The 20,056-nt window shown below is 42.0% G+C and overlaps 1 protein-coding gene across 5 annotated transcripts in view; it reads right to left on the minus strand.

The window, feature by feature from the left end:
- The window catches only part of LOC116394006 (CAP-Gly domain-containing linker protein 4), a 38,576-nt gene that overhangs the window by 11,923 nt on the left and 6,597 nt on the right, over positions 1 to 20,056 (minus strand). For 3 of the 5 annotated variants that reach the window (XM_031866767.1, XM_031866763.1, XM_031866768.1), the window contains exons 2-9: positions 16,606 to 16,737; positions 15,424 to 15,563; positions 14,823 to 14,916; positions 14,445 to 14,606; positions 12,583 to 12,701; positions 7,675 to 7,923; positions 4,095 to 4,230; positions 3,702 to 3,833 (exon numbers count right to left, since the gene is read on the minus strand). In XM_031866767.1, coding sequence (XP_031722627.1) covers positions 3,702 to 3,833; positions 4,095 to 4,230; positions 7,675 to 7,923; positions 12,583 to 12,701; positions 14,445 to 14,606; positions 14,823 to 14,916; positions 15,424 to 15,563; positions 16,606 to 16,723 — 1,150 coding nt within the window. In that variant the 5' untranslated portion in view covers positions 16,724 to 16,737. Of the gene's footprint in view, positions 1 to 3,701; positions 3,834 to 4,094; positions 4,231 to 7,674; positions 7,924 to 12,582; positions 12,702 to 14,444; positions 14,607 to 14,822; positions 14,917 to 15,423; positions 15,564 to 16,605; positions 19,186 to 20,056 lie in introns of those variants that run through there. The other 2 variants (XM_031866765.1, XM_031866764.1) reach the window with 2 other exon arrangements.

Raw genomic sequence — 20,056 nt, forward strand, 5'->3', positions numbered from 1 at the left:
CAGCTCAAATTTAAGTGAGCTCAATCTCTTGCAGTAGCTCGTCCTGGTCTCGAGGTCCAATTAAGGGCCAACATGCTAATCCCTCTCCTAACTTGAGGGAACGAGATGGGGGTGACCAATTTCACTCCGAAGAAGCCATTTGGACGCAGGACCTCATTAGGCTCTTAGCTTCCGCAGACCTTCACAGGCCATGAGTTCATTAAGTGCCCAACTCTTAGAGGCTAACTGATTAAATCTGTGCCAAAGTGCTTTAAGACAAAAGGGAAGATTCAGCTGCAAACAAATTGGAACCTGGATGGTAATTGGCGAAGAAACGTCTTAACCTTAGCCAAGAGTTGTTTACAATGGTGAGCCTTAGTTATTGGGCCCCCGAGTGGGGACGACAGTGCACATTACAGTGAAAGCTGCTGATTCTGTCATTTTTGGACGAGTTAATCAATCCCCCTTTCCCTTAACTGATCACTGGACTTGTGTGGTTTTGGTTTCATGCATGATCACAAAACTGACAGCACATTGTATTTTCAGATTGAGAAAAATATCTAAAATTTAGATTATTTATATTTTACAATAATCCGATTCGATTTTTTTTTTTCATCCGAATTATGCTTTAATAACAAATGCAGCACTAATGGAGGATACAAAGTACAAGTTCTATGTATATGAAATAAACCCACCGATGGAATAGGATGTTGGATTCAAGCATTACGGAGCACTGGTGATCAGAGACAGGTGCTGGTTAGGAGTGTGTGGAACCGAACCAAAGAGATTACATGAAATACTGCCCTGTTCTCTGATACACAGCACATTAAGCCCACACAGCTGGCGCTGCAGTACCCATCTTTGTCACTGAGGCGTCTCCCTCTGTGCCCCGATAGGAACCAGGTGGACTTTTTTGAGAGATAGAGATAAACCACACACACACACACACACACACACACACACACACACACAATGCAGAGAGGCAGTTCATAGAGTTCCTCAAGTTCGGAGAAACAAAGAATTAAACTGAGAAGACAGTGAGTTAAAGGCAGAGATAAAACAAAAAGCTACAGTGAAAAGATAAAAACAAGAGCAGGAGAGTGAAGAAATGCGACTAAAGGAGCGCACGACATTGTCGAGTAAGGACGAAAGACTGAAAGGCATTTTTTCTTGATGGAACTAAGAGAGTCCCTTTTACTCCAAAGCACACTAAAAACACTTAAATATGCTGAGACAAGCAGTTACACACAAAAGCCCCAATGACAGCGAATACAAAAGAACAAAAAGAAAACTACTTCAAAGGAATCTCGATACTCAAATAGAATACATTGAGAACAACATTTCTTGCAGAAGTAAACATAATTATGTTCTTAACTAGTTTATAGGACCAAAACTTAAAAACTTCAAGCTTTTTATATTGTTTGTTGACTTGAATTGAATCTACAAGTAAACGGACAAAAGCCTATTAGTTCTTTGACAGCAATAAGATCCACTAATCTAAACAGATTTAAGGAGAAAAATAATCACCTCTAAAGAGGGTTTAAATCATAGATAAACCTGCCACATAAACTGGCTCACATTCTCAACTCATTAGCATTTCACCTAAGTTTTAAACTTTATACTGCGCTTTGAAAAGGCGCAAGAAATCATCCTGGTATTTATTGATTGTCATTTGGATTTAGAGAGAGTTGGGAAACCCTCCCCTCAGAGGCAGAGCTGCATCTTTCCTTTGAACTCCAAAGACTACACCTCCACTCAGAATACCAAACACTTCTTGTCACTTGACCTTTAGCTTGCAGGGACCTCCTGGCTCAATCCTTCCATATACTGACAGTCACTTCAAGTGACAGACTGCAGCACATGCTGAGGCTTTATGAATCAAGCGGTGGTGCCTTTTGTGTTCCCACCCGCCCTTTGAGGCCCGAGCTACAGTTGACACATTCTAAAAAGTGGCCAGCGTGGCATAACTGTTGTGTCGGTCTCTGCTGGCTAGCCGGACGAGACAGTTCCACAATGACCCGTCCAATCCATAGATGTACGCGAGCGAGCTGTCTGCACTGGTCGATGCACCGGGACGCTAGAACGCGGGGTCCAGAGTTCGGGGCTGTAAATGGCTGACAAAGGCCCTGAGAAGTAGTTGGCCATAAATTTGTCTGGTTCCTGGGTTGCATCGAGGTGCTGACACACACCCTCACATGGATTGCATGCCCACACATACACACCTCGTGATGAATCGCTGCCATGTTATTCAGCCCGTCTATGCCCTGGTTATTAAAGCCTCGCTTAATTGGACTATCAATCACAGAATTCCATAGGCCACTGTGATCTGGACGTGACTGGAATAGCACCACAATACAGCTGTAAACCCAAGAGCGAGCAGGAACCACGAAATCAGACCAAGAAAGAATCCACTTTTCAAAGTATTCAAGGGAGATTAATAGGAAAGTCCAGATGCCCAAAAAAAATAAAATAAAGTGAAAAATAATCCTGCCATCTAGTGACATGGCTCCTAAGGGCTGGGAACGTTTTGGACTCAAAAGAGAAGCTGATGTTCTCATCTGGACATCATGACTCAGTCCCCTCACTGTGTCAGTACAGGCATCCATTTTGGTATCCAGAAGGACTTGTGTTCCCACAAGGAGTAGGAGCAACACAAAGGCTTTCTAATTCCGTCAAACACATTTATTTTCACTAGACTTAATACTGCTCATGTTGACAAATAAGATAGTTAATGCATATTTAAGATTCTGTCGCTTACTGATGCACTTAATGGAATACCGTTACGATCACTCCTAAGAGATGGAGAATGGACATTTTGCTCTCGTATATCTAACTGCCTAATTAGGAGATGATGATGTAAGATCAAAGTAAAGAGACAGTTTGTCTCTACCCTGGGATCCTCCAGGTTTACAATCAGTCCAAGGTGTTTTCTACCGATAACTCACACTGTGCTTGTGGAGAACGCTACAACCCCTGGCTTAGAGGAATTAAACAGCCTTTTGCTAATAATACATTGTGTTGTACATGATGACTACATTAGTTATATAGAGGGAGAGGGATGGTTGAGGATCATCACAATATCACACAGGATATGGACCCTGTTGTAATCCACTGAGTGGAGAGCGGGGTACCATTACCACCAATACTTCTTCAGCACGTCTTCCCCAAGGCAACAACAAAATGGACAAGCACCGGCCTCTGTTTCAATTTGATGCAAGTGCTCTACGCACATGTCCCAAAACCCCTTCAGTGAGCGCACTTGAAGGCTTATTCCGTAACTTCATTAACTAACAGTCAATAATATGAAGCCATTGATCAGACTAATATCGTTTCTCTGAAATGTTTGAGTTTTTATATGATATGTGGTTTCTAATAATGTCTCTACTGGTCTCCTCCAGGGGACTGTACATGAGATTACCTGTGATGTGAGGAAACAGTTTTCACCTGTGTTCACAAAAGGTTCACACATTTCTTCACCCTTGGGGCCCTACAGGCTATCCAGTTTCACAGCCTTTGTGGTTTGTGATATGACTTGATAATTTGTGCCAGAACTCCGCGGGCAAACTCATTCCTCCGATTCACTCTGCCTCACGCTGACGCACATGGAGCAGCACTGGAGCATCCCTAGCTCGCTCAGCTAACAACCGAACTCGTCGAAGGCAGATTTTGAATAGGCAGCAAAGTCGGCAAGAACTATGAGCCGTTTGCAACTGGTACTTTACCTGTGTTTATCTTTGAGGTGATGCGGGACACGTCAACGCGACGAGGGGGGCGTACGGGTGTGGACGCCTTTCTGCTGTTGGCTTTCAGTCTTTCCAAAGGTTTGCTTATCTTCGAGAGGGGAGCAAAGATTCCTGTGACACAAAGGAAAAGTTTTAACAATACAAGAAGAAGATTATTGGTGATTGAAGAGATACAGATAAGTCAAATAAATAAAACAGCAAAAAACACACTGCAAATGCTAACTTGAACACCATTAACAAAAAGGACAAATCCAATTTCCTGGGGTTAGATGAGATGCCACTAAAAACCTAATTGCACCAATTAAGCCCTATGAAGTCAGGAATGATAGAAGTCATTAACAGAGCGAGGGGTGAGTCAGAGGCCTGACCTACCATGTTTGAGTCGACAGGTGAAATACTGGACCCCGGCTACCGAGCCATCGTTCTTCCCCTCTGGTTTGTCCAGCTCCACTCCGGCCCAGAGGCCTCCAGAGAACTCGGTGCTACCACAGAAACGCAGGCTTCCAACCTGCGCAAAAACACAATTATACACCACGGAAAGTCAAAACAAAAACACAATTTGCAAAAGCAAGTCATGCTGCAACAGAACTGGCCAGTGCACCGAGCAGAATGTTCGGTGTTCTACAAGGGCAGAACCCCCATCTGAAGCCACGACTACATATTTTGATGAGTCTGTCAACTAAAGCAGCGGTAGAGACAAACAATATAAAAAGGGGAAAATGGAGATCAAAGCATTAGACTGTGCCAGAGAGAGCAGGGACGATAATAAGAAATTTGATTAGCCAATCTCTGCAATTTGACACACTGTGATTCTGTTGTCATTGTGGCACAATAATCAATCAATGGCTCTTTCTTTCACAGCAAATGTCCGTCTGGAGTGGAATTAGTATTTTCTTATCTTCATGTCTGTTTGCATCTATGCGTGTGCAGTTTGTTCCGAGGGCACACTGCTAAAGCCACACAAAAAAAACAATCAATTACTGAAATTGCATAGGGATTTTCAGGGACCTGATTACATAGCAGGAACTGGGACTGGTAATGGTGGCCAGTGGTTTTCTTTCAGTCGCCATTACTCTGATCAATGAAACCAAACTCTGAACAGAAGAAGTTACTCAAGAGATCTCTGAAACTAAAGATGCTAATGCTAGTTAGAGCGTACAATATGAAAGGCAGATGTGTGTCTTGTTGCTTTAATGCCCTCAATGTATTCTCAACTATTTCCATTATGAAACATTTCCCTTCAAAATGTGTGCAGTTATTTACTGCGCAAGTCTAAGCAGTTGGGCTGATGCTAAACTAATGGTGGGTAAAAGGTACCCTTACCACTGCGCCCTACACACCAGCAACATCATTTGTGGGGAACGAGTAATCTCTACCAAACCGACTGCCGTTGATCGGCCTGCAGACTACACGTACAGCACATGTTTTTATTGTGCTTTTAAGTTTAAATGAAGAGATCACTTCTTTTACTTCCACGCGGTGCTACATTCCTGCTGGTGAACAAATCTTTGCACCGAAATAAGACTTAAAATAAGGTTCTTCTTCACCTAAATTCAGTAAATTTGTGGAAAGCCCAAATCTTGATGGCAATGAATATTAGATTAGTTTTGCAGCCCTACCTGAGAGTACAAAAAGGCACTCCCTGATAGAATCAGCACGGGAGTCAAGAAAATCAAAACGCTGTTCTACAGAAAGGCTGAACTGTACCTGCTGGAATGTATTTTTCAGTGAGCTTTCAGGGAATAAGAGCAAGCTGATGAAATGGCACTGAAATATTAGAGATGTCACACTGCAAAATGAATGTTTGACTTTCAGAGGCTTACCACGTTGACTTTTCCAGAGCGGCAGCACTGGGCTGATATTCTAGGTGCACTCGGTAGCAGTCGTGCTGAAGGACTGACAACTAAACATTTGAACTCAAGACACAGAAATCATGTGACATAATGTCAACTACAAGCTCATGTTTACCTACATGGATGGTTTTAGGTTACTGTATAATAGGAGTCTCCGGTCCAGAGAGACGACATGAACAGTAAGGAAGCTCAACTGCATTTCGCTTTGGTTTTATCACGAATATTATTTAAGTGTGTCCATGTTTGAAGAGGGGAAGTGGAAAGAGCAGTTTGTTGGTACATAAGTGACAAAAAAATAATAATTCAGTTGTGTTTAGTAAGAATGATGCAACTCCAAAGACTGGCACTACAATTAGTCACACTGTGCATTGGAGTCAACTTTGCAGAGTGCCCATAAAAGTTACAGGCTTTTAGTCACATGAATCTCGTGTATTTGTGGTTATTGGCAAAGTCTACACGTGATGCGATAGGTCTTTCACCTGCTTTGTTGGATCACAAGGCAGATTCTGGGTGGACTGGGACTGTCAGCATGATAACAAAAGGCACACATCGGTCATTGGAAAAAGGTCGGTTTTGCTAAATTTAGTGCCGATTTCTGGGGTTTTCATTGCATTTTTGGAGCAGGAGCACCGTGAAGCCAATTGTCAAGGTTGAATTGTGCCATGAATGTGGTGAGAAAACTGCATATTATTTGACCTGTGGGTCTAAACCTCCACTGCTTTCAAAGCGCGCTTCTTGTCGAAAGGATTACACATGGCTTACAGCACCACACTTGAGTTGCACGGTTAGGTTGAGCAGCCACACTAAAGGACTCTGCATTACATGAAGGAACTGGGCAAAAAACAAGTTGGTTGTTGGATGAACTTCTTGGCTAAACTCATAGGAACGGATCGCTTTAATTAACTAAAAAGAAAGGTCGCTACAATAAAAAATAGCAAAAGCTGAAAAAACACCCGTGTAATCAGACGTGCAGATCGTATGAGATGCAGACGAAGAGTACACTGCCTGCTTTAAAACAAATACTGTACACTGTTAAATACTGTGCTGGTATTTGACTGCTTCAGCGTATCCATTTGGTTACACTTTATTAGCAATGTTTTAAAACTTACACTTGTTAAACTACCAGACATTTAACAGAATCACAACTGGAGTGGAATAAACTTAAACATGTTCAGATAAAAGTTGATGATTTGCCAGAGTGAACTGTCAAACATAACCCTGAATGCTGGAAGAATGGCAAAAGGGTGTTGCTTAGCAACTGGAAAGTATTTTTCACTTGGTTAGGGGCTGAAATAATTGGAGAGAAATTAACCAAAGCTTCCATGTTTGTTTAGCATAAAGCACAGCACAGCTGCATGGCACCGATGTGATGTGGCTGCAGGCTAGAGGCCGATTGTTTATCAATCACATTTATGTTATTGCTCTACTGGCCATTTGTGCTGTGCATTTTCTTTTTATGTGGCATCTGTTAGTACAGTAGGTGTTTGTAAGACATGAATTATATCAATACACCCATGGAAAAAGATCGCTGCACTCTCTTAAAAAACATGTGCCAGGAAGCTCAGTGCCAAAGTAACAACATCTGTGCTGTGTGTGCATTCGTGAGTCGGCTCCCTCTCCTGTAACTCCTCTGTAGTCATACACGGAGAAAAACATTGTTATTGTGAACATTTGATAACTGCAGAGACTTGAGTTCCATCCATATGCAGGATGGGAAGCTGGTGAGGGATCATGTCCCTGAACTACAGGCCCATGCTGGTCTGGCTTCTGTACAAAAGAGGGGGTGGACTAGAACAGTATGAGTCTCTCCACACTTTAGGCCCTCCTGATGAAAAATGCATGTACCAGTGCTACAAATGTGTACGGTTAGTGTGGAGCTCTGTTAAGATGAGCTATACACTTTCACTGTTGGCTGAATGGAATAGATGCAGCACTCGTTCACTGCTGCTAGGAGGGACTGGAGAAGAGTACGCTCATTTCAATTCAGCTTATCATCCGGCTGGGGAAGCTTCCCTCTATTGTACCACTTTGAGATATGACGAATGCAAAAGGCGGACATTACGATTGTTCTCGCCTTTTGATAGTGACCTACCACACACCTTCTGTCCGGCTATCACCACGCGGTCCCCCAGTCGGATTCCCATGGTGGCGAGCTGTATCCTGGCCTTGTCGGAGAGAACAGGAAGGGCCTGGGCTTGCAGCGTGAGGGGCAGAGGGGAGCTGGGTCTGGGCAAAGCCTGCCTCAGCAAAGTCCGGAGCTCTTTGGCCACGGCGGCTGCATCCGCCATCTCCAACGGCATGTCGAGGGGGTCAGGCACCACGTCTGCTGGGCACTGCCCTTTCATGTTCTGGAGGACGAGACGAGGGGAAAAAAGCACAGAAGATCCAATGATGAAATGGTGAGTCGCTTTTTTTGTATTTGCCAGCATGCCAAGTAAATATTACAGAAATGATTACTACTGATAAATATCAAGTGCAGAATCAACCTCACGTACGCTACAAGGACATCAAAAAGTGTTAGCGTTGCTCTCATTACACATAAAGTTCAGTGATCATTTCTGTAACGAGGATGCTGGGCTTGACAGAATCTTTAATCTTATCTCTGTTCCCAGAACAACCCCCACCCCCTCGAGTTTCAATGCAGCTGATCAGCAGGCAGACAACATGGAAGTTCAGTGAAGCGGCTCAAAGAGACTAGAGGCAGTGAGAGTTGAGACGGAGTCAGCAAGCCCAAAGTGGAAGTGAAGGTGGAAGGCTGTGTGGGCGTGACGGACGAGGGGACCTCTTCCTGCACCACTCTGCTGGAGAAACACGCGTGGTCTTTGATAACCTTCAAAAATAGGAGTTTGCCTTTTTGTGTATTGAAACTTTCTTAAAATCAATCTGAATAAAATACTCATTGGCTATTTGCCTGTTACTCTCTCATACATACGGCACGTGTGAATTGTAATAAGATACATTTGAAGATTATATTTTTTACAAAGTTGTGAGCTATAGAACAGTTGGATGATTAACAGCAGTCCTGCAGTGAATCCTGCCTCTAAGGAAATTAAGGTGTCAATTAATTTCTGTGGATTATTTCGAGGACGTACTGAACTGCTGATGTTTTGTCTGATATCAGTTACGTACATGAAGAGGACAGAATATTTGAAAAATCGCAATATAGTGCAATCCAAAAAAAAATAAAAAAAATCCATAAACTGATTTAATGTGAAAACAATCAATCATGTAAATGATGTGGCTGTTTGGAAATTCCATCATTTCTTATCCAGACATTCAAATTGAAGACCGATACAAAATAACCCCTCAATCAACCTCTATAAAATACAGCGTCCAGGAGTCAGAGCATAAGCACGCATCAGAAAGAAAGCTATGAAAATGGAGGACAGAGCGCAGAGAAAATGCAAATATAGCAAGGTCAAATGGCAAGCGGTCAAAGCTTGTTCCAGAACGAGTGAATCTGGGGTTAGCTTTCACCGACCGGCGAGGGGCCAACTTTTAATGTTGCGTCTACAAACCGCTCCCTTCAAATCCTACTCATTGCTCCTTTAACCGACCTTAGTTCAATTCAAGAACAGCCATGGAGTCAAGATGAAGCTACTTGTAAAAGTTGATTTCTTCCACACAAAAAAAGCATGGATGATAGAACTCTATAATTGTTCTATTGGTTTAACTTGTTAAAAGTCATGCATACATCACAATACATCAACATAGAGCTCATGGGGGCTTTACCTGAAAGACTTCCCAGCACATACTAAACAGTGGCTCACTTTGAATCTGAAACTGGAACAACAGAGTATGCAATCCACAAAACACAACTTGCTACTTAATGAAAGTACAAAGAATTGCTATAGCCATTAAGCCCCATAAGATGTGTGGTAAGGTAAGCATGAAAAGGTCAGCAACATTTATTTCTCCATCCTTATGAAACCATCTACTGTTTAAAATCCAAGGTTCATTGTGACGAATGTCTGCTGAGTCAGAGAAGGGAAACATCAGATCAAAGCACTTCCCAGTCTGACCTTTACAAAAGGAACAGAGAATTTCTCAGCTCTGGTCTCATGCTTTATACTCTACTGCCAGCCACCACCAACATTTTTCAAATGCAAGTGATACAATTTGGTAGGTAGGGCTTTCAAGTACATCACCAACCAATGAGCATGCTACTGCTATATGGTGATAGTGACGTAATGCACATTTTTCTTTTACTCAAGAAAGACTGGCTTTACATGTTCCATGCAACACAAAGTGGCTTTTCTAAATACTCTTGGTAAAATAATCACTGTATAGTAATTTAGTATATTCAATATCATGACTTTGAAACGCCCACATGATGGGTCTGCACTTCAACTAAGATGGGTTGGGTCACAGTAAACACAGTGGTCCTTTCAAACTATGAAGAGGATGTCTAGGGTGAAACAAAGAATGGCAAAATCAGAACTTGTCAAAACGGATACAACATTTCCTTGTAAGCAAGGAGGTGATAACCCTTAATAATAAAGCAGACAGAAAATAATCTCCCCTCAGAGGAATCTAAACTTTTGCTTGGCAAGATAAGGAAAAAAATATTTTCTGACACAGAAAATCTCTAAATAAAAGGGTTTAAAAGACAACAACAAGCAGGTTCCTATCAACCACTGTTGACAAGCTCTCCAAGCTTAGCAGTCACACACTAAAGAATATAGAGCCTCTGCACTCATCTCTGAGGATGGGAACTATTGGATTATGGTGCACAGTGCTTTGGTGGCCTCCAGTGGGAAAATTAGTACACACAAAAGAAGAGGCACCATTTTGTTCAGAAATATGTTTAATTCATTTGGAAAAAAAACATTTAATATACCAATGACATATTGAGACATGGAAATTCTAGTATGTGTAGAAACTGTCAATAGGCTGTATAGCCTTGATGCCACATCACCATCTACAGGCAATCTGATGTACATCCTTCAATTCAAGGCAACAGGGCTGTTCAACAAACCCATAACCAAGGATTTAAATAACTGCAACTGAGACGCAGAGACAGATGTATCAGAAATATGTCTGGCAAATTTGCATTGCAAACTATTGTTTTTTTGGGTGTTATCTGCCAGCTGTGTCAGAAAATGGCAAAAAGGAAATATGCACAAAAAAAGAAATGGAATAAATGTGAGACCTCAGAGAGAAACTCAAAGACTGCAATCTTCTGTATTTTTAACTGAGCATCAGCACTTCTTTTGCAAAGGTCTCCGTCAAATCGAATGGATTCTGTCACGCAGCAAATAAAGGAGCCACGATTACATCACATAAAAAGGCTTTGTAGATTTGATGGTGGGAGAATTGTGGGAGTGAATTTTTTCCCAAGCGAGTCCTGGATGAGAAGCTCTGTGAGCAAATACAAGGGGCAGAAGCAGTATCATGAACACCCACAGCCGTGCAACTAAATGATGTTCAGTGACTGTCAGAAGGTTTCTATCTTTAGGACTGCACAGGGCTCGTCATTAACAAACGCCCGCTTGCCCAAGGCAAATAAACTCTGGGCTCGGGCAAGTGGAATACCTCACGCAGGTGTCCACTCATTCATAGTGTCCACTCATTTAATGTGAAGAAAATGTGATCGACATGAGTTGCTTTAAATTGTTGTCAAGGAAAACGGAGGACCTACTTCATTGACATTTGTGTATTTGGTTGTCAGACTGCACTCTTTGTGGGTTGATAGCCTATTTATCCAACATTTTGGTAATATGATGCCTCTTCTATTGTGTATGTAATGTTTTTTAGGGTTTGATTATTATTTGGGCTGGTTGTTAAGATGCGATTGGGCTGGAAACCGGCAATCTGATCTGACAACACTGGCTAACGTTAGCGGTTAGCTTTTAGCAGCCGGTTGGCAGCACAGTCCTGGTTGGCTAAATAGCAGCGCTGACAGCATAGCAACATTTGAAACAACTAACTTAATCAAACAAGTAGGCTTATTACATTGTAATTAATTGTCATGCATGCTGCTCAGAGATGGCACAGATTCTCTCTCCAACACAGACCTGCTTATAACGGAGCTAACAGCTAACATCAATGAGGTTGCATTGAGCTACGGTGGTTCGTTCAAGCTCTGAACAGTAAAAACGAGGATTGGGCGATGGTAAATGACAACATTATCATGTTACATGTGTTCAAATGTAATCTTGTAAATCTCGTGAAACTTGAATAAATACAGTTCTTTGAAGGAGATGTTTTCACAGCAATATGAAATAGATATTAGAGAGTGAATTTGTTTTTATCATAGCAAACATGTATACAAATATACAACGCACAACATATTTCCAAAAGATATGAATTGTGTGGTTTTTATGCCAATAACCACTATGACGATAAGAAAGCAAAAATGTTTGACAGGGTTTTTTTGTCCAATAGTCCAAATTCCTGTTGATTTTATATATTTATTAATAGGCCTAGTTTAGTGTACAGTAAGCTGTCACTCAATCATTAGTTCATTTAATAATAAAAAATACAAATACTCATCAGCAGTCCGATATATTAGCACTGTACTTTGTTACCCTTTATAGATAGGGCACAGACAAATATGAACAACTTCATAAATATTGGAGGACTGTGTCAAAGCAACCTGTATGTTCTTTACCAGCACTCTAAATGCAAACTATTTCCATATTTGAGAAAGATTACAAAAGAATATAGTCATTAAGAGTGACTGTGTGTCATATACTCTCTCTGAATTTGACTAACATTTTTTTACTATACTGTATCCATAAAAGCATACTCATCTGTAGTAAAGATAGCAAAACCTTTTACTGCAGCAGCACTGCAGGCTCACAATGTTCTCATCAAGGTTAAGAACAGAAATTAGTGTTGATTAGTATCTCATGGAACTTAGTAACTGTAGAAAAGTCTTCAAGTAAATAAGAGTAAAGGATTAAATTGAATTGTTCTGGTGAAAGAATTCAAAGCATATGTGAGAAAACAATGTGACTTACAATGCATCCATGCAGCAAATACAGAACTAGAATGTGACTTACTCTGAAAGCAGGGTTGGCTCCCAGCTGTAAGAGACATCTGACAGCTGATATGCACAGGTTGGACCCAGCGATGTGCAAGGCGGTGCCGAAGTCAAAGTCACTGCAGGTGGCATCTACCTCTACAAAAAAAACAAAAAAAAACAGAAGGTAATCAGGAGATTAGACACTGACATGATCCATTTTCAACTATCATTTACACTCAATCGTCAGAACGCTTTGGATCCTGCCTCACAACCTGCCCCTGTAGAGTCTGTAAGTATTGCTACATTAATATCAACCCCATCACACTTTGGACAGATTACTGAGAAGGGACTTACACAAGGATTTATCCAGATAACTCAAAAGGTACAGCTGCATCCTGCAGCCCCAGGTCTATTGGTGAGTCATTGCTACAGCATCTGGCAGCTGTTATCAGGCCAAAAGTGTTCCATTACTTTACATTTCATCCAAAGCAACTTACAATAAGTGTATTCAATAGGTATTCAAGAGAACTACTAGTCACCAGAAGTCAAAAGTGCATCTCCTTTTTTAAACAAGTATCTAAGAGCATAAACCAGAGCAACAGTACAGTGCAGAAACAAACCAGTACGAATACAATAAGTGCAACAAAATAATACGTTTCACTTATTGTATTCGTAATACAAAATAAAACTGTAGTGAACAGGGCCTTCCATCTCCTGGTCTCTTGGGGGATGCTGGGACCACTCCGGGTACAGGCTATAATACAGGACCAGGTCAGTAGATTCAGTAGAGGCTGTTCTTTAGGCTTCGTCTCTCTACTCACTACAGAGAGCACACGAACCGGCCATCCAGTTACATATGCCATTTACGTTCAGTAGTAGCAGCTGATGTGACCTACTGCCGGCAACATTTGGCAAATAACCAGTGAAAGAAGCGACAGTCGTGGTATTTATTTATCATAACTATTAGTTGATTTCTTGAATTAAAAAAATCGTCCTCTGGGGAAAAATCCTTTGCTTTTATCCCTTTTAGCTCTCTCTGCTGCCGGTGCACAAAGAAAGTGCTTTGGTTGCTGGGCCTCCCCTGGGTGCATTTATGGCCATTTAAAACAATAGGTGTACTTTAAAACACGCGTAAGGCGCTTTAGTGCATTTGGGCCCTGAAGACTCACCAAGCCTGGACTTGAGATAGCATGTTTCCTTTTATGTAAACTGTGAAATTGATAAACACAATGGATTGAGCATCAATTTAGTGCATCACAGTATCCAAAATATAATAATCAGAAAAACTTTTAAACATTAGGCTTCAACAAACACACCTAAACACAGTTTACTGTGCAGTAATTTGTCCATATTAATCTGTAATTACAGGAAAAGCATCCACTCTCTCCTATCTGTGCAACATTTGTTTACTGAAGCAAGCTGTCGGTCAGGGACCTTCCTCCCCACACCCACAGATTGTGGTGCACAATGCTTTTCCCATTATTCTTTGTTCCATCTTAACTACAGCAACATCAACACGGCTTTATCTGCTGAATGGTGATTTCTATAAATTGGACATGTGACATGTGAAATAAGTGATAATTAAAAGAAATGTGGTCAATCTGCTGTCCAAGTCTATCCACACTGCATCATCAAATTTAGAAAAACCCCAGCACCAAAATACAACAGCACTCTCTGACTGACACCTACCACAAAAAATACATGCCAAAAGGTTCTTGAATTATATTATAAGGCTGCATTGCGGGGGTGTCGTATTGGATTAGATTGAGTGTAGCTGCAGTGGGTACGCCTACGAAGCTGGCAACTCAGTATGTTTACCGCAGGAAAAAGATAAATGGCCGAGGCCTTAATCGCCACTGCAGAAATGTTTGCCTGTACTGACTGCAGGGAAAGTCTCACCTCCAGGCTGCGAGGCCTGCAACACGACCCGGATAAGCTGGGGCACGTCGAAGTACGCAGCGTAGTGCAGGGCCCTCATGTTGGTCCAGCGCGAGCGGAGGTTGGGATCTGCGCCCAGGGCGAGGAGCTGGCGGGCAAAGCCGGCAGACGTCTCTGCGTCACCTGAGGAACAAAGCAGGGATACATGTACGTGTGGGGTGAAGTAACAGACAGTGCGTCAGCTCTAGAGACTGTGTTTAAGGAGAAGCACCAATGGATAGCGGTGCTTCTCGAGTCTTACAGGATCGTGTTCAGTGGTCAGAGTAGAAAGTTAAAGTGACAAAAGACAGAGTAGATGTCTCAGCTGTGTTTATTCAACAGCCCTGTCGATATACTAACCAATGCCCGGGGCCCCGGCCTTGCAGCAGTAGTGCAGGAGGCTCATGTCTGTCAGACCGTCTCGGTCGTTCACACCGCAGCCTCTCTTCAGGATCTGTGCGAAGACGACATGTACAGTGTGTCACTAAGGACCGCTGGTGTCACTGCGCAGAATTATGACATAATAGGCTACAAAGTGAAACTCTGGAGCACTGATCTGATGAATGACAAGTGAGCTGGGCGTCGTCTTTAAATTTGGAAGAGAATTGTTGGGCAAACTGACATGGAAACAAGGCATTTTATTTCTCAAGGGTAGCCGTTATTAAGTGAGAGAGGGAGGGAAAATAATCTCCTGCTTTTACCCTTGAGACAAGTGCTTCCCTGCACAATTTACTGCATTGCAGCTATTTTGTGTAACTCTGCATGGTGGTGGTGGTTTGGGGGTGGGTTTGCAGAGGCTCATTTCATTCTGAAGTATTTTCAGTTATATTTTGTACTTAGCATAGTTTTGTATTGACTTGATAAAAATTGAATGAGTGGAGTTGTGAATTGCGACCTTTAACAGACAGAGAAGAGTTTGTATTGAAGCACACAGACGGTGGAAAAAGCCGGATGGCGTCACCTCATTGCCGATGAGGTCGATGTTCTTCTGAACCTGGGGCACCCACTGCCTGAGGACAGCAAACAGCTCTGGTATGGTGGTGCTGGGATCCAGAAGAACCTCCTTGCACTGCGGCTCGCTGGGGTCAAAGAAGGAGAACTCTGGAGGTAGCGAGATGACAGAAATGACAGGTAGTTTTACTGTAATGCGAGTCATCTTGGAACTGGAAACCCGAGCGCTTAATGTTCCTCTTTCACCTGTATATGCGTGTGAAAAGAGCATGTGTGAAACACTGCAGCGTGGACATACATTAACTTTCTGCAACACACTGTTCAATCGATTCAATCAAATGAGTAATCTTGGGAAATGCCCTTTGCTGTGCCTGCAGATGAAATCAGATGTGACGGCGGATGGCATGCTAGGAACCAAAAGAAGAATTAGAGAGCTCAGCCTCTGAGGATGAAAACAAATAGCCTTGGCCTTCCACAGTGAACACTTTTTATTATTTAACCAGTGTCACACCTTATGCATTTGCTTTACTGACTGCATTACATAGAAGGGGGGTCAATTTAGAAGCCATTCATGTTGACGAAGGACGACATGACTTCACCTATGCTATATAAAAACTGATCATTTTGTCTACACTCAACTCCATTATCAACTATTACCTGTTTAGGAATATATAAATATGTTTTAAGTTGTATAATCAAACACACTGGACTGCATAAGATGAGAAAAAGTAAAACTGGAACCAACTAATTAATCTATATGAAAATATGTTTGTTTAATTATTATTAAAGAATGATGCAATGATATATTAGAGCAAGAAATAGATACACGTCACCATAAAACTAGAATCATCGTCCAGCATAGTTATTGAGGGCAGTTTCAGGACTTTGATATCTCATCCCATCAGGATAATCATCATCATTGATGATTATTATTATTACGGCTTCAATCTTGATTAGTCTCACCTGGTGGTGCACTGATCAAATGACCAACAATGGTTTTAATGTCATCAGCTGATCATTATTTCAACTGCATGATCTGAAACAGATTCCAGTCATCAAGCTGTTTATGTCCCCCTGTTCACAGTGTGTTCGGTACTGCAGTGAGGCCGTTAATCAACCTGAAATGTCACACGGCTCCTCTGTATGTATGCACTGAAAGAGTGCGCGCGCGTGTGCGTGTGTGTGTCCTCACCACAGTCACTGGGCATCGGTGCAGAGGCCACCTGGTGGATGACGGACCGCTGAAGGGAAGAGGCCCAGCCCAGCACGGTGTCTCCCTCAACGGGCTCCGAAACATCCTCCTTTGTCATCTCCCCCTCAGGGCCTGTGGCAAGAGTGATATTAGACGACCTATTCTTAGACCACGTGTAGGTCTGATTCCACTGACTTTAGGAATCGTGACTTCATAGGAGGTTTCAGTAAATCTGACAGTATCCCACTAAAACAGTGAGCTTCTCAAGTAACTGTACATGACTCAGAAAACAGGGTCCGATTTCACCTTAAATGTCGAGTTAGACTAAAATATAAAGGCAGCAATATATCATAGTACTAATAGCTTTATTATTGTTTATTATTGTCCGTTTTAATCAATTTGTTGCTGCATTTAAAAAGGGTCTACATTTCAAATGTAATTCCTGTTCATTTTGTTTCTTTACCAAGTTGCTGGTACACAATTCATTATCTCAATAAGAAATAACAATGAAATAAATGTATATCTATGCATTCATTTGTTACATTTAGTTCTACAAAGCTAGGAAATCAATGTTTAAGTCACGCCTAATGATGCCTTACACATTAAAGAATGATCCTAGTCTCTTCGATAGAGTGAAGAATACAGCTTATTAATTAAACACAGGTATCTGATCCGTACTCAGTATATGCAGACACCCAAAGCCCAGGTATCAGTATCGGGACTAGAAAAGTCAGATCAGCACTTCCCTATTACGTATACTGCAGAATCCAAGTGCAACACTAAAAGGTGCAACTATTACACACAGCAGAAGACCATTATTACCAGAATATGATGTGTGCTCATTTTTATAGAAAAGGGTGAATGTGAATTAATACATCTAAACTGTCAAACCGACAAGATCACCTGATATTTAGGCCTAAGGTTTGGAGACAAAGAAAGTCTGCATTTGAGTCAAAGATAAACTTTTCTTTTTGGCAGTAGAAATTGAGTGTTGATTTTAGTTTTCCTAAAGACTTCAAAACAAATGTGTTTATGGGGACCATATGCTTAACTACTGGCCTAATCTTGACAATATAAAAGGAACACAGGACGCTGGGGAAAAAGGACAGAAAACGTAAGAGGTTCAACTACAACCACACACACACACACACACACACGCACACACGCACACACAGAGTCTAAAAGCTAACAGACCAACCAACACTCACTGTCATTGTCTCTTTTATCCTCTTTCTCGTTGATCCTCATGAGAGCTTCACAGTCCAGCTAAGCTAAAATCAAGACACACAGACTGGGTCCAGCAGAACATCTAACCAAGCTGCTTCTCAAAATATCTCCAAAGCACAATCCCCCCCCCCCCTCATTATACCCTGTCGATCCCCTCGCTCCCTGGTCTAGTTGTTACTTACAGCCAGCTGTCACTTCGGACTCTCCCCGGATGGAATGTCACTCTCACTTTCCAGTGGTGTGCACTGCCGACCTCTACTGACACCGCCTCCAGCTAGTCAACCATAAGACCCACAATTCAGAGAATGTGTCTGCAGGGCGACAGTGCAGACAAACACAGAGTAAAAGGGCAGTGGTTGTGTCTTTCACCGTACAGGCCAGTGTCCCATTCCTCTTGACAGCAAACGTCCACCCTACTAAAGCACCCATTGGCAAAAGACTAGAAGCAGAGTGGGGGTTTCTGGTACTTTTTCACAGCACACATTTTGACTTATCCAAGTAAGAAGAGCAATGGTCTTACTGTTAACATTAAAGATGGCCCCGTTCCATTCAAGTAAGCCACAGAGCCACGGCAGTGCGACAGTGAGCCAGCATGTACAGAAATCAAGGCTCTGAAACCGAAGCAGCTAAATGGAACTCAGCCGCTCATCATGACTTTTGTTGTATTACACCTATGCTGTTCCCACTGTGACGTGTCAAAATGTCCCCTGTGAAGACTTCATATCCGACTATTCCATGGACTCCCTCCTCGGGTAAAGGTCTTATTGCTGGAAGTTATTTTTTGTTTTTTTGAATCCAGTATGATGAGAGTTCATGTAAGATTTGTAAACTACCTAGTAAGCGGTCACTAATTGCATCCATTTAAAGAGGATAATCACTTGAAATGTCATAAATCCCACACCAATATCAGTCCAAAAAACAAACGTGACATAGATGTCATTACTTCTAATACCTGAGCTGATCCATGTGAAACACAGAAGATGAGTTGTCATTTTAGTCAGTGGTCCAGCACCAACTTTCAAGCTGCTGAAGAGTGAGGCGAGATATTCCTGATGCCTCTCTGACTGGAGATTAGGACTTTGCAGTGGGACTGTTGAGACAATGGCCTACTTCTTCATTAAGCCTCGCCTTGTTTGTCTGGCCCATGATGTCACCCCGCTCCCACCCTCACAGCTAACGAAGGGACTACTGCGACATATTTCACACCAATAACTCAGTTCATGAGGGCACCCATTGCTTTGTACTTGTGACTACTTGTGCCGCACATGCAAACAACCCCATTTTCAGAGATGGGCAGTATTTCTATTACTTGTATTTGAAATACGTATTTCAATTTCTTTTGAGTATTTTGTAATTTGTATTTGATAGGGCCGATAAAAAATCGAACGTAATTCGTAACAAAATACTTTAGAGTGGAGTAATTTTGTATTTAAAATACTCAAAATACTTTCTCCACGAATCAAAAAACATTTCACGAGTTCAGTCTTCAGATCTTCAAGTTCAACGGATTGTCTGTCAAGTTAAATATTTTATCTGAGTGTGACAGATGTCAACTAGCTTGATGTATAACTTATGTCTGGGTACATAGTCTATTGTACATACATGGTGATGGTTATAATATCAAGCTCGATGCTAACATGCTAATGACGCTAGCATGCTGTCTAGGCTAGTGCATAGCCAGTGTTTAGCAAGTTAACTTATCAGTCGAGTAGCTAGCTATAGGAAGAGGGCGATTGGGAGCTTGTATGTTCATGATAACCTTATCAAGAGACGTCTCACCATCTAATCTTGCACTGTATTACAAGTTATGCCAGTGGCGGGCCATGCATTGTATGCCTGGGCCTTCACTGCTGTCCTGCAGCTGAAATACCACCTTATAACCACATGATGGCGCCACCGCTATTCGTTTTTAAGGATGCAACTATATACGTCTTCGTATTAACCCGTTCGGTACGAGGCTTACAATACGTTTGAATAATACTAGAGCACTTGGAAAATGCAGAAGTTTAAATTGAGGAAATTATAATGTTTTCTGCACTCATGTAGGACAGTGGTTCTCAGATGGTCTGGCTGTGGGACCCACCATCATTCCTTAATGACAAGCCGCAACCCACCGAAATTGTTTTAGGATTTTACATTCACAACTCGAACATAGAACCTACTGCTCTGCAGTGTCTTTCCTCGTCTCAGTCCCCTGTGTCATGTTGTGTGGTACATCTCACTC

Source organism: Anarrhichthys ocellatus, unplaced genomic scaffold (genome assembly GCF_004355925.1).
Source record: "Anarrhichthys ocellatus isolate YVR2014 unplaced genomic scaffold, GSC_Weel_1.0 scaffold36, whole genome shotgun sequence".
Taxonomy (NCBI): domain Eukaryota; kingdom Metazoa; phylum Chordata; class Actinopteri; order Perciformes; family Anarhichadidae; genus Anarrhichthys; species Anarrhichthys ocellatus.